General features: G+C 42.3%; 1 protein-coding gene across 2 annotated transcripts in view; it reads left to right on the top strand.

Annotated features, from left to right (window-relative positions):
* The window catches only part of ephb3a (eph receptor B3a), a 29,233-nt gene extending 17,781 nt beyond the window's left edge, over window positions 1-11,452 (top strand). For both annotated transcript variants that reach the window (XM_046409337.1, XM_046409336.1), the window contains 6 exons: window positions 679-801; window positions 1,533-1,780; window positions 5,092-5,307; window positions 5,591-5,740; window positions 7,424-7,617; window positions 9,796-11,452. In XM_046409337.1, the coding sequence (XP_046265293.1) occupies window positions 679-801; window positions 1,533-1,780; window positions 5,092-5,307; window positions 5,591-5,740; window positions 7,424-7,617; window positions 9,796-9,907 (1,043 nt within the window). In that variant the 3' untranslated portion in view covers window positions 9,908-11,452. The remainder of the gene's footprint in view (window positions 1-678; window positions 802-1,532; window positions 1,781-5,091; window positions 5,308-5,590; window positions 5,741-7,423; window positions 7,618-9,795) is intronic.
* The last annotated feature ends 1,980 nt before the right edge of the window (window positions 11,453-13,432 follow it).

The raw sequence follows: 13,432 nt of genomic DNA, 5'->3' as shown, positions 1-13,432 counted from the left end.
ATCCAATCACCTAATTGAGGCAGGAAACCATTACGCTATTTGCACAGAAGAAGCTAATGTTGTCTGCCTGATGTTTGGCACTACACTCACTTTTTATATGTGAACTTTGTAAGATGTGTGTGTGTGTATTTTTTCTGTTCATCACTGAGCAATATGCCTAATAGTTGAGTAAAATTCAAAAATAAATAAAATTCAGTAGAAGATCAATACCACTCCAAGCTGAAGCTGAAGCTACTAGACAATCAGCTTAGCTTAGTATAAACACTGGGAGCCAATGGCTGGTCTGTCCAAAGCTTGGCAAAATTTGCCTATCGTGCTCACAGATTAATTTTTTTTTTCTTCAAAAACAACAGTAACTTCCTGATGTCTTGTCAACACTGTGTGCATCCATGAATTGTATATTGTATGTTGTAAGATAAAACGTATTAATTAGGGAGCTTTGATTGACCTGGTTCCTGCTGCTTCTTTTTATGCTAAGCTAAGCTAACCATCTCCTGACTGTAGTGTGATATTTGTCATAAAGGCACAAGTGGTGTTACTCCCAACAATAAAGCGAATAAGCATATTTACTAAAATGTATACATTTATTTATATATTTATAAAATCATGAAACATTCAACCATATTAACCGGAAATGCGTTGTTAAGTGTTGACTTTTCTGTGACTTTTCCCTTTCAGTTTCTCCTGGAGTCAAAGTGTACATCGACCCCTTCACCTACGAGGACCCGAACGACGCCGTCCATGAGTTCGCCAAAGAGATAGACATCTCCTGCGTGAAAATAGAAGAAGTCATCGGTGCAGGTAAACAGCGCCATTGTTTTTGTCCAAGAGGACAGAGAATAATTTAGGTTCATTAATCATTTATTTTCAACCAGGAGTGTGCCATCAAGCCCTGAAGTCTGTTCTGTAAGAGAGGCATCTCTGGGAGAGAAGAGTTAAGATTCAGAGTGTGCATGAGAGCTGCTGGTGGGAAGGATTGAAGTGAAAATCTTCTCTGTAGTTCTTTTCCCTCTAGTCTATTTTTTCTGTTTTATTCGTCTCTCCAGCAGCATGTTGCGTCCTAACTTCACCTCAAATGACAGTCTGCTCCTGCTCGTTCAACCTTCCTCCCTCCCTATTTTTCTTTCTTTCTCTTTCTCTCTCTCCCTTTGAAACACTTGGACTCAGGCACCATATGCAAAACCCCAAAGTTCCTTGCCCGTCCTCTGTCTCCCTTCACTGCTCCCAAATTGCACACTCGATCAATACCAGCCACCCCTTCTCTCCCCAACATCTTTGACCCTTGACCTTGACTGCCACTTTCCTCATCTCTCTTCAAATCCTGTTCCACAGTTGAAGCCGACCCTCAACTCTTTCAAATCAGCTCCTTCACTCCCGAATCCGACCAGTAACGCTCCCTCTCCCTGCACTTTCCCCGTCTTCCTCTTTCCCACCACCCCTCCTCTTCTTTCCTCTGCTCACTCAACCCGTCTCCCCCATCACCCCCACCCCCTCCCTCCCTTATCCCGCCACACCTTGTTCTCTCAATCCAGGGGAGTTCGGCGAGGTGTGTCGTGGTCGTCTCAAGCAGGCGGGTCGCAGGGAGATGGTTGTGGCGATTAAGACGCTGAAAGCCGGCTACACCGAGCGCCAGAGGCGGGACTTCCTTGCCGAAGCCTCAATCATGGGCCAGTTCGACCACCCCAACGTGATCCGGCTTGAGGGTGTCCTGACTCGGAGTTGCCCCGTCCTCATCATCACCGAATTCATGGAGAACGGAGCGCTCGATTCCTTCCTCAGGGTAAGCTTGGCAGGACGTGCGTGCCGCACAACCTCTGACAGAGATTACTTTCTGTTTGTATCAAAGCTGAGAGGAACACACAGACAGACATTCACGACAACTCTGGGTTATCGGAATGTTTTACTCTCTGTAAAACACCCTGAGGCTCTCGCTTGCTGAGTGATAGAGATTAAATGTGCAATATAACGCCTGCAGACAGGCATAGTGTCTCTGCTTGACGTGACTGACTGATGCTGACAGGCTTTCCAGTGCTCAAACTCCTGGTGGAAAACTGTCACACAGCAGACCTTTGGATAGGTTTGCTTCAGTGTATTAGAGACTCTTTGTACGACTACAGAATACATTACTGATCAGAGATTTCGGTTCAGACCAACACCACCTACACAAAGCGCTGAACAAAGGCAGGATGAGAAATGAGGTGTCACACAGTACATTTCCAGCTGCGTGGGGGCTATTACATGTCATTTACATTCAATAAAAGGTGTTTTCTTGCATGGCTGCACTGTGAAGAAGTCTGCTTAGTGCAACTGTTATGCTGGATGAGGTTACTTAATGTTTCTGGTGAATCGATGTGCTGTGCTGCTGGGCTCAACAGCAGTTTATCCTCAAGCAATAAGCAACTGATTGTTTGCATAAACGGTGAGAAATCCTGGGCAGCGTTATCAATGACATTGATGAGCCTTAACATTATCCAGTTTGTTCTGACATCTCTCTTCACTTTAGTGAGGTTAATATCATATACACACTGTCTCCAGTTTAGTTCTGATTGGCGATCTTTGTTGCATATTGTATCTATTTCTGGGGAGTCAGAAATAGATACAATATGCATTAAAGGTCACTCGAAATTTAATCCAAAAAGAGTTGAAATCGGGTAAGTCAATTAATTAATTAATTTTGTGATAAATTAATATTAAGTCATTAACCATGGAAGAATACTGACATTCTTTTTTTTCTTCTACAAATGTAGAAATGTTGCTTTTCCCAGTTTTATATAACTGTGAAAATGTGACGGTCACTGTTATACACTATTTTTTTTGACTCACTAATAAAATGAAAATAAAAAATAATGATTAGATTATTTGATGATGACAAACATGTTATTTGTAGCCTTACCTTTCTAGGTATATCTTGCACTTTTTTCCAGTTTCTTAATTGGAAGAATATAATACCTTAAAATCCTTAAATATATGTAATATATGTATTTAGAATATACTAATATTTAAAACTAATATTTATAACTTCTCATATGGTAACTGTTATTTAAATATGCAGCCTCAATTCTGAATGTTGGCACTCAAGTGCTGCAGAAACATTTTGATTTGAACCAGAAAAGCATTGAGAACGGATACCAAGCTTAATTGTTTAGTCATTAAAATGATAACAATTTGGGTAATCAATTAACAGTGAACATATTTTGTATTGTTGGTCAGACAAGGGCAGCAGTTTCTAATGACTGTCACTGAAGGTTATTTTTGCTCTCAATTAATCTGCCAGTCATTTTCTCCATTACTTATTTCATCATTTTGTTCATTAGATTCCAGAAAGAAGCAAAACATTCTCATCACAGGTTGTAAGAGCCCAAGTGGCATCTTCAAATTACTTGTTTTGTCCAACTGACAATTTTATTATGGTGAAATAGTAAATTTTCATGTCTGAGAAGCTAAATAAGCTGATAAATGATTTAAATGATAAATCAATTATCAGCGAAATGCCAATTAATTCTCTGTTTTCATCACATTGGTCTCTTGGACATTGTAATGGACACGCATTTTTCTGACATTTAATAGACCGGACAAGTGTTCATTATTTGAAAAAAGAAAATGGACTAATTAATTGATAATGAAAGCAATACTTAGCTGCAGACCTGCTTCTGAGAGGCAGGCCTGAGCCTCTTTCCTCCTTCTCACCCACTCCTCTCAGTCAGCTGTCCGACAGATAACATAAAAAACTGTCCACGGCCTGTGCTGTCCTCACCCCGCTCCCCCCGCCAGTGACACACACACTGTGACTCAGAGGAACTCTGAGTCCTGCTCTAACGAGGAAACCAGAGAGTTAACTCACACGCATGTGCACAAACTGTCCATGTGTGTCTCACAAGACTTTGTACTGCAGCTCCCTGGAGACACACACACACATGTGCACGCACACACAGACACACACACACAAACAACATATGCACATGCAGAAGCATATATAATGACACACACTCATACGTACACACCACCTAGGCTGTGCAGGCCTGCTATGAATCATGGCTGTTTACACATCCATCCATCCCGGCTTGTTTTGCTGTCAGACTTCGTTGGAGTATGCAGACTACAAAGCAGAATGTTTATGGTTTTGTCATGTCACTTCTTGTGTTCTTTGCTTTCTCATTGCGGAGTCAAAGAAGGGATTGATTATGTCGAAAACTGTGTTTTTTTTCCGCGCCTCCAAATTCTACATCAGTGAAATACTCAGGTCGTGAAGGAAGACCTCACAGCCGGATTTCAGCTTTACAGAACAAACCTTGTTTTTATATGAGTTGATCACTATAAAACAAACCAGTGATTGATTAGTGTCAACTCACACACGTCACATTTCTTGAGCCTTCAAATGATGGAGTGTTGATTTATTACGACCTCGGGTTTATCCCACTGTGTCACGCTTCGCAAACGTGGAAAGTTATAAATTAAACCCTGACAGCCCTGATCTCAGATTTGTTTCATGCTTCTCAAATGTTAATATAAAAGGGCAAAATTCTGCAAAACAAGGACTTTCAAAGGGGGGAAAATAAGCTCTGAGCAACATGCTATTCTAATTCAGTTGATTTACACTTTTTGCTTTAATGTTTACAAGCCAAAAAAAATGCAAACAAAGCTTTGTGGTAACAAGTGTGTACTGCCGGTACCTGCAACTAGTTAGTTAGTTGAAGAATGAAATAAATTCCTGCAGTTGTCTGGTTTTCATCTCAGCGTTGCAGCTCTCCTTTTTGTTTTTGTGTGGAGTCAGGATTGAGCCCTAATGGTTTTAGTACAACAGTAAAGAGTCTAATTAATCAGCTAATTGGACAGCATGCATGAAAAGGTCAGCTGTCACTGACTGTCAGAAGCAGCCGTGAAGCATTATGACAGATGTCATGTTTATGTTTCCTCAGTGACTGATAGGCTTTCTCCTTATCTCCTATACTCCTCCCTATCGCCTCTTTCTAAATTTCAACACATTTTTTTTCCACCTTCTCATCTTTCATTCCTTTGCTTTCCTCCTTGTTCAATTATCCGCCTCATCCTCCCTCCCTCCCTCCTGCTCCATCTCTGGCTGTGTTTATGTAGCTGAACGACGGGCGCTTCACGATGACACAGCTGGTCGGGATGCTGCGTGGCATCGCCGCAGGAATGAAGTACCTGTCAGACATGAACTATGTCCACCGAGACCTTGCGGCCCGGAATATTCTGGTCAACAGCAACCTGGTCTGCAAGGTCTCCGACTTTGGCCTGTCACGCTTTCTCGACGACACTTCAGCTGACCCCACTTACACAAGCTCTCTGGTCAGTATTATGTCTGTTTGCGTGTTGGTGACTCTGCTCTGTGTTTGTACACCGTGTGCATGTTTAATTGAGCTTGTTAATTTGATCCTCTTCACTTGTTTCACATGTGCATATGGATGCATGTTTGACTGTTCATGTGTGCCAGTATTTGCATTAATGTGGGCGAGCCTGTCTGTGAAATGTGCATGAGCTTCTGCATGTGTGTGTTGTTGTACGACTGGAGTGTCTCCCAGCGTGTTTACCACCTCCCTCTCTCCCTCTGCGTGTGTGCGTGTTTGAGCAGGGAGGGAAGATTCCCATCCGTTGGACGGCACCAGAGGCCATCGCTTTCAGAAAGTTCACCTCTGCTAGTGATGTGTGGAGTTACGGCATCGTCATGTGGGAGGTTGTGTCATACGGCGAGAGGCCATACTGGGACATGAGCAACCAGGACGTGAGTTAGTCTGACAGTCTCATGTTCCAAACACCTGTAGACCAAATCCACATGTGTTATGTCTAGGTTTAAGGCCAGCTGAGAGTTTCTCTGAGCTGTTGGGGCTTTGGGTTCCAGCGTGACACGTTGCACTTGGGCCTGTTCTACCATCTTTATCTCCTCATTGCAGATGCTGATGCAGCTGTGTGCCTCTGTTCTACTTTTTACCGCCTTATTTACAGCTCTAGCCTGCCCAGCCTCTACAAATCCATACTGCAAAGCCTCCCTCCTCACACACATACACACAAAGGCTATGTTAGCTGTAGGCTATCTGCACTGCACAGACATTGTAACTACAGCAGTGAGCTCACCGGAAAGAAAAAGAAATCTCTTGGTTCCTCCTTCCTGAACAAAGTACTGAAGCAGTGTCTACACCTCCACTTTATTCTCCAAGGAATATCTGCTCTGTATTGTGCTTCAAAAAGAGAGTTGTAACGCTGATAGCAATAAAGGAGAAAGGAGGGAGATTGAAAAATGCCAGTAATGTATGTATAACTTTCATAACAAAACCCACATGCAGTAATGAAAGCATCAAAGTCGAGGCCCTCTATTGTTCCCAGTAGCCTTTGTGCCACAGTCATCGCTCAATAAGCAACAGAGTCAACAAATGCAAGATATAAACAGAGGTGCTCGCCGGCTAGAAGCACGATATAAAAATCAAAGGACAAGCAGCAGGAGAAGAGAGTGCAGCAGAAATATTCTATTGTTCCCAAATGGCAATTTTTTATTGTTGTGGGGAGTTAAAACCCATACAGAGCTTATGGAGGGAAATACTAGGGAAATAAATATTGTTAGGCGACATCAAATCAATGAGCAAACATTTTCAACCTCCACTTATTGTCTCTCCTATCAATCATGACAGTTTTGAAGTGACAACTTTGAGAGTCTTTGGGAAAATTGTTTTTATAGTTTTGTAAAGACAGTGAAGAGAAGATTGGAATGCGTGACAGCAAGAGCCAATGAAAATGTCTAATGTAGGACATAGTACAGTAACTGGGGATTATTCCTCCACCACACTAACAAAGGCCAAACTGAGTGAGCATAATACAAATGAGTCAGAGCCAAATGTTAACTCTAAAAGTGTACACGAAATTTCCTTAAATCAATGTGAGAAAGATACTCTGGGTCGATATTTTGAAATGTAATGTTCTTTTAGCCATGCTAGGAGCAGTGTTTGGTTCAGAGTGAAATACTGCAATTATTGCAATAAGTTGCAGTAGAATATGCAGACATGCATGGTTGACAGAGGATGTGATGTAATGATGTTAGACATTTCCTTTAGTGTCATAATGGGCTTGACTTGTGTTTTAGAGTGAAATATCCTGACAACTGTTGGATGGACTATTGTGAAAATAGCTGAAGATATTGAAAGTCCCTAAAGGCTCAACCATAATAACATTTCCTCTAGCACAATCATCAGTTCAAAAGTTAAATGTTACCAAATACCTTAAAACTAATGATGTTCTCATCAGCCTAAGCTGTACTTTACGGTTAGTAGGCTACTAATTGGCAAATGCTAGCATGCCAATGGGCAAACCTGAGATGATGAACACTGTAAGCAGCATGCTAACAGTGTTGATGGTAGCATTTAACTTGAAGCACAGCTGTGCCTGAAGCTTTTAAGAATGATTTTCTGTCTCTCAGGTGATGACGGCAGTAGAGCAGGACTACCGGCTGCCCCCGCCCATGGACTGTCCCATGGTGCTGCACCAGCTGATGCTCGAGTGCTGGATGAAGGAGAGAAACCTGAGGCCCAAGTTCTCCCGCATTGTCAGCACCCTGGACAAACTGCTCCGCAACGCCGCCAGCCTCAAGGTGGTGACGAGCACCTACTCAGGGTGAGTCCTTCTGCAGGTACAGAGGAAGCCTTCAATCAAAGACAGTTTTCTCATCCACTTGGCATTCTTCTCAAACCGCCTTTCTAACACTGAAGTTGATGGAGTTTCATCGAGAAAAGTGCTTTTTGGAAATGTGTCATTTCACAGTTCATTTTAGGAAGAGCAAAGAGCTTCAGTGTTCCTACCTTGGCAAGTTTGCTGCAAGATTTATCAACTTTTCAGACAAACTTGATGAATTTACTTTCTTAATAGCTGCAGCAAAAACATCTCATCGAGTTTATCTTTGGAAGGACCTAAATGCAGAATCTCGTAGTAGAAATATTTGATAGCACATTTGCAGGAACTTACGTCATAAAGTGGCTGTGTTGTTGTGCTGTTGGCTGACTTGGCAGCTACTGTAGACAGTCTTTGTTGAAAATATATGCATTATTCCTCTGGGTTTTCCGTATAAGCACCAAATGCTTTTGAGGATTTTCTACAGTAGCAGTCGAATAGTGCTAACACAAAAAGGGGATGATGCAATTCCCTCTCTTTCACCTTGTGTGAAATTGTCTCGTGTATTGTGTATGACGGCTGTGAAGTGCCGGATGAAGACTCCTCCTGGTGCAGAGACAAGCAGAGCTGTGCCTCTGGGTTGTTGGAATAAGATGTCACAGTGAAAAAAAAATATTGCTGGACTAAAGAGCGGCACAACAAGGTTCAAGCTTGTTGGGTTTGGGTTGTTTTATGCTTTTGGTTGATTTGGGAGGATTTTTGTCTTGAGCTGAAGGGTTTTTGCTGCCAGACAAACGTCTGCTTCCTCCTCTGTGACACTTCCTTTGGAAATGTAGAAGTTGACTTATTCATAGGTAGCCGTCCTCACGGTGACAAGTTGTTTTTCAACCTTGTTTTGAGTGTTCCAGCCATTTTTACTGATGTGTTTCTTCTGAATTTTGTTAGCCTGGCATCCAGTCAACAGTATGATTAGTGCTGGTTTAGATGCTAGATCTTCAGCTCTGTAGTGATGTATAATGAATCAAGCGCATATCCTCAACTCTGTGGCTCAGACTATGCAATAGTTTCCTGTTTCTGACATGCACAAAAAGCAGAATTCATACATACAGTATCCAGGTCTTGTGCCAGCTTCTTGGCTCACAGTTTTCACTCTAACACCAAGCCCCAAGGGCGATTCCTATGCCAGGATTTGGGCTCAGTGAAGCTAATTGTGTGTGGAAATGTAATGGCTGACCTCGGTTTAATTCCCCCTATACTTGGCTGGATGCTGGAATGTAGGTGATAGGACAGACAGCAGCCAGAGCTGCTGATGTGGAAAAGCAGGAGGTGATGAAGTGTGAGTAATAAGGGAGATTGAGGAGAAGCTAAAAGAGAGGAATGTGTTTAATTAGGTTGCTAATGAGCTTTTTAATGCATCAGGGGAGGGCGCGCCCAGTGCTGTGATGGGCAAATAGGAAAGGGATATGTATGCGTGTGTGTGTGTGTGTGCATGTTATGCTATGTGTCGCCATTTGCAGATGACATGCCAATGATTAATTTATGGCCTCATCTGTATGCAACAGCAAGAAAGATAGATGGAAGAGTAGGAGAGAGAAAGGATCATGTTGTCAGAGCATGATTTAGGGAGCGTCTCCTGTGTTCACGGGTGCGTCTGAGGCGGTAAACGTTCGTTTCTGCTCACCTGCCATTGGCTGTTCAATGATGTTGGAGTAGATAGTGGAGGAAGAGAGAGGATATGAGATGCAGCGCTATCTACAGAGTATCTTCAGTCACGAGGAGGGCTTTAAAAACAAGGACACTGGCCGAGGAACAAAGGACACTCGGAGGCTGCAGCAGCGCTTTTTTCAAGATAGCTGAGAAATATGTGGAACTTTTATTAAAGAAACTGGAAATGTGATGAATAGATTTGGCTCCGCATTTGAGGTGGACTTATCGAAGACAAAGCTCTAGATCAGCAGATTTGAGCATATATTCATAGTTCTCTGTTTTTTTTTTCTTTTTTTTATTTATAACCGCATGGTCTTTGGTGCATTTCCTATGCAGAATTCAGCTGCTCCGACGCAAAGACGGATTAGACCTTTATGCACCTTCAGTGAAAGCACTTAGTGGAGTAATAATGAGCTACTTCTTTTGTTTAAAGTTGCTGTGAACCTGCTGCTGACCTGTGTGGCTTTGTGTTGGTAGGGACTTGCTGCGGCTTGGAGGCACACTGCCGGGACACAACAGGAAGAGTCCGGACAGCAGTCAGGAAATCGTTCGGCAACAGATGAGCCAAACTCTCCCCATCAGGGTTTGAGCTGCTGTAAACTGGAGAATACACAACAAAATAAAAACTACCTAGAAACTCTGGCAAACAGAGCCTGATGTAAAATAAAAAGAAGAAAATAAAAGAAGGAGACTTCGGCTGCGGAGGGAGAAAGAGGACCGCTTTGGAGATTTCTTTCCACCTGGAGGTTTAATGTCCGTTTAAAGAGAACTTACCATTGCAGTGTGATTGTGTGTTCATTACTTGACACTTGTGGATTTGTGACTATTGACATAAAGCCAAACTTCCTGTTGCCCCCTCTCAGGTTGTGTTTGCATGTCTGCATGTGTTTTCTTCTGGTTGGGAATCAGTCGTTCCCTCTCTTCACCCTCAGACTGAGGACCGGAGAGCTCACACAGATGATAGGATTCAGTGTCTAGATGATGCAACAGTGCCAAGATAAAGCAAGCACTTGCTTAAAACGAACTCTTAAAACAGTTCCTAAAACATCTGTAGACCTTCAGTCCAATCAGTTAATCTTTCCGTTTTTTAACCCTTTTCATCTGCTTCCTCTTAAATACTGTCTTCCACATGTGCTGGGAGAAATACGTGTTACAAATCTGTACAAAGCATCCGAGTCTTCTCACCGTCTCTCTGTCACAGGAGAGATGTAACTGACACTGTGCTGGACACGTCATGTGCATGCCAAAGTGGAAACTTCTTCATGAGAAAAGTACAAACAGGTTCCACATTAACTGTTGCTTTGGTGGCATTTTGCTGTATGGACTTTAACGTCCATGTTTTTCTTAACCTTATTTGATTCATATATGCATTGTTTTGAATGCTAAGTTATTATCTATTATTGCAAAGAGTTGTTTTTTCTGTTGTTTTTTTTTTTTTACAAGTACTGGGGCTTTTTTATTACAATGCTTGTTTTTTCACACATTGACAAACCAGGCAGACATGAATGAACGAGTTAAGAAGGAGCAGTTCTGCTGAAATGGGATAATCACCCCTAAAAACTCTGAGGAGACTTTTATTGCTGCATTTTAAAAGAGCCCATAGTCGTGCTGTGTTGTATATTTTACTTTGGCAAATGTGTTGCAGATCAGTGGGAATTGAAAAGATCACTATCCAGATGATAGCATCCTGACCTTAATATTGACCTGACCTACAAACATTGACAAATCACTCATTGGTTCATTTCTCCTGATATTTGTTTTCTTCAGCACGCCAGCCGTCAACGCAGTTCCTATGTAAAACAACTGCCTGTATATAATACTATATTTATATTAGACCTGTCGGCTCTGCAGTTACAACTGCTTGAGCTGATTTTGGCCTCTCTACAACCCTCGTTTATATACTTATTTGTTTATTGTTCAGGAGCAAACAAATGGAGAAATTACAGTGTAATGGTCATTACATATCTGAAACTGTATGTCACAATGAAAGAAGAAAATGTGTGTCTGTTAGGGCAGACTTTTTCCCTGTGCAATTAAAGGTGTATTAGATTGAAAAAAATGCCAGAAAACTACAACAAAAATAAGCATTTCTCTTTCAGTATTTTTACGATAATCATATGCAAATAAATTATTAAACAGATCTCTGGTATTCTCTTTGATTTCTTGGCGGGTTCACCAGGCTGAAGTTCCAGGTCTCTTATCCGGCCAAGGGATAAAAAGAGGGAATAGCAAGTGTGTTTCACCTCTTCAGTCAGAATATCACAGCAGCATTGGATGGACTCATTAAGAGTTAAGGTTAATCAAAGGCCGGTCCTCACGGCTCACCAATTAGCAAGACCACAAGACTATTCTGGGGATTTTGCTCTGCTGGAGAGGCTTCAAGGAGACAAAGTTAATCTGGCTTCACACCAAATGTCAGTGTTGTTTGGCTTTAATCTGTCAGCCGGGACACAAACTGGATCTCTCTCCATATCAGTGCAGATGAGTGAAGCTGTCACCTTCTGTTTTCATTGACTGAGAGAAAGCTTGTCTATCGGCAGGGACAGGGGGATCCAGGGGGTTCGTACTTAACGGTTTTTGACTCGCTGCTCAGACAGCAGCTTTATGATCAGCCACCAAAGGGAGGACTGGTGTTGTCGTGTTCTCTGCATGTTCCCTGATCATCTCTGCTGCTCTCACATAATGTGCATACCAGGTCAGCACACAGGCTTTCAGATGTACACAGAGCTATATGTGCAGTATATGCACACAATTCCACTGGGTGACCCATGAAGTATAGTATTTATCATGTGTGTCAAAGCGGCTAAATGCTTTATGGTGGTATGGCTGCTCTTTGCATTGAAATAAATAAGCTGTGTAGTTATGTTTGACCTTACAGTAGAACAGTATACATACAGAACTGCTGAGGGGAAAGACTTCCAGAGAAAAACTGTATTTTTCCAGACCCTACTTGAGGCTGACCCAGCTTTTAGTCAAGCTCAAAAACACAAGCCTATTTTAGACACGTTTGCTTGTTACTTTCCGTTGCATCTGAGCTCTGATATGTCAAAAGTGAGGTTTTGCATCATGTTTACCATTAAACATTTGAAGCGTTTCCAGCTTTGCAGGCTGCTCCGGCTCGACGCTCACCAGAGATTTGCAGCCCATCGGCAGAATATTTTACATTGCCACATTTTAAAGATTTTGCAAAACGGCAGCTAACCTAAAGGAAAATATCTCATTATCGTATTACAGACCATTAAGTGATGAGAAATCGGCTGCGACAGTTTATCACAGAGATTTTAATGAGCATCCTTGTTGGAGGGAGAACTGAGGAAGCGATGGCAGGATGGCTGCCGGTTGCTTGTCAGTGACCAGAAGTCTGAGGTTCAACATTAAATCCCGACATGACCAGAGTGATCCTCGTGATTACTGCGAGATTAACTGCTGCTCGGCCACTATACCGGATGCACATATTCATGCACAAACACCAGCCAAGACAGGACACACAGAAATAAAAAGACACACAGGCACCACAAATACACAAGCATATTCAGATACATAACCATGTACACACCAAACTCACACACAGATCTGGTGGATTGGCAGTGATTTGTCAGATTTAGCTGCATCTACTTGTGTACCCCTTCTGAATGCACCAGTCACTTCTCTTCCAAGCTCAAAGCTCTCATTTGCCATCCTGTCCAAAGCAAGTTTAATGCCTCCAATTACAGGGGGTCTGCAAGCAGGCAGATTTGGAGCGAAGAGGCTTGGCAGGAGAGTTTGCTACGCATCAGGGCCTTTTAACAGAGTAGTGATTTGCTGCTGCTGGTGTTGAAGCTGCCTGTGCAGGCTCATCAATGGAAAACTACCCTCTTTATGGTGAAGCGCAGGCAGCACTAAGCCGAAACTGTGAGGAGAAACACAAAAATATCAGGCTTTTTAACAACGAGGTGCCGTCTCTTTTTCTCACTCAACGTGGAGGAATTTCTGCATCTCTGCACCACAAGCACAAATGGAAATCAAAGTCTTTTCAGCAGTAATTTCTAGGTAAAATGGGCTGTATTTTAATTGAATATTCTGAGATACTGTGCAGCAGAGTGTCATGGTGGAAAGGAAGAAAATGAAGGAAACA

The sequence above is a fragment of the Scatophagus argus genome, chromosome 13 (genome assembly GCF_020382885.2).
Source record: "Scatophagus argus isolate fScaArg1 chromosome 13, fScaArg1.pri, whole genome shotgun sequence".
Classification (NCBI taxonomy): Eukaryota; Metazoa; Chordata; class Actinopteri; family Scatophagidae; genus Scatophagus; species Scatophagus argus.
The sequence above is the reverse complement of the archived record's forward strand: the minus strand, read 5'-3'. Positions and strand labels throughout refer to the sequence as shown.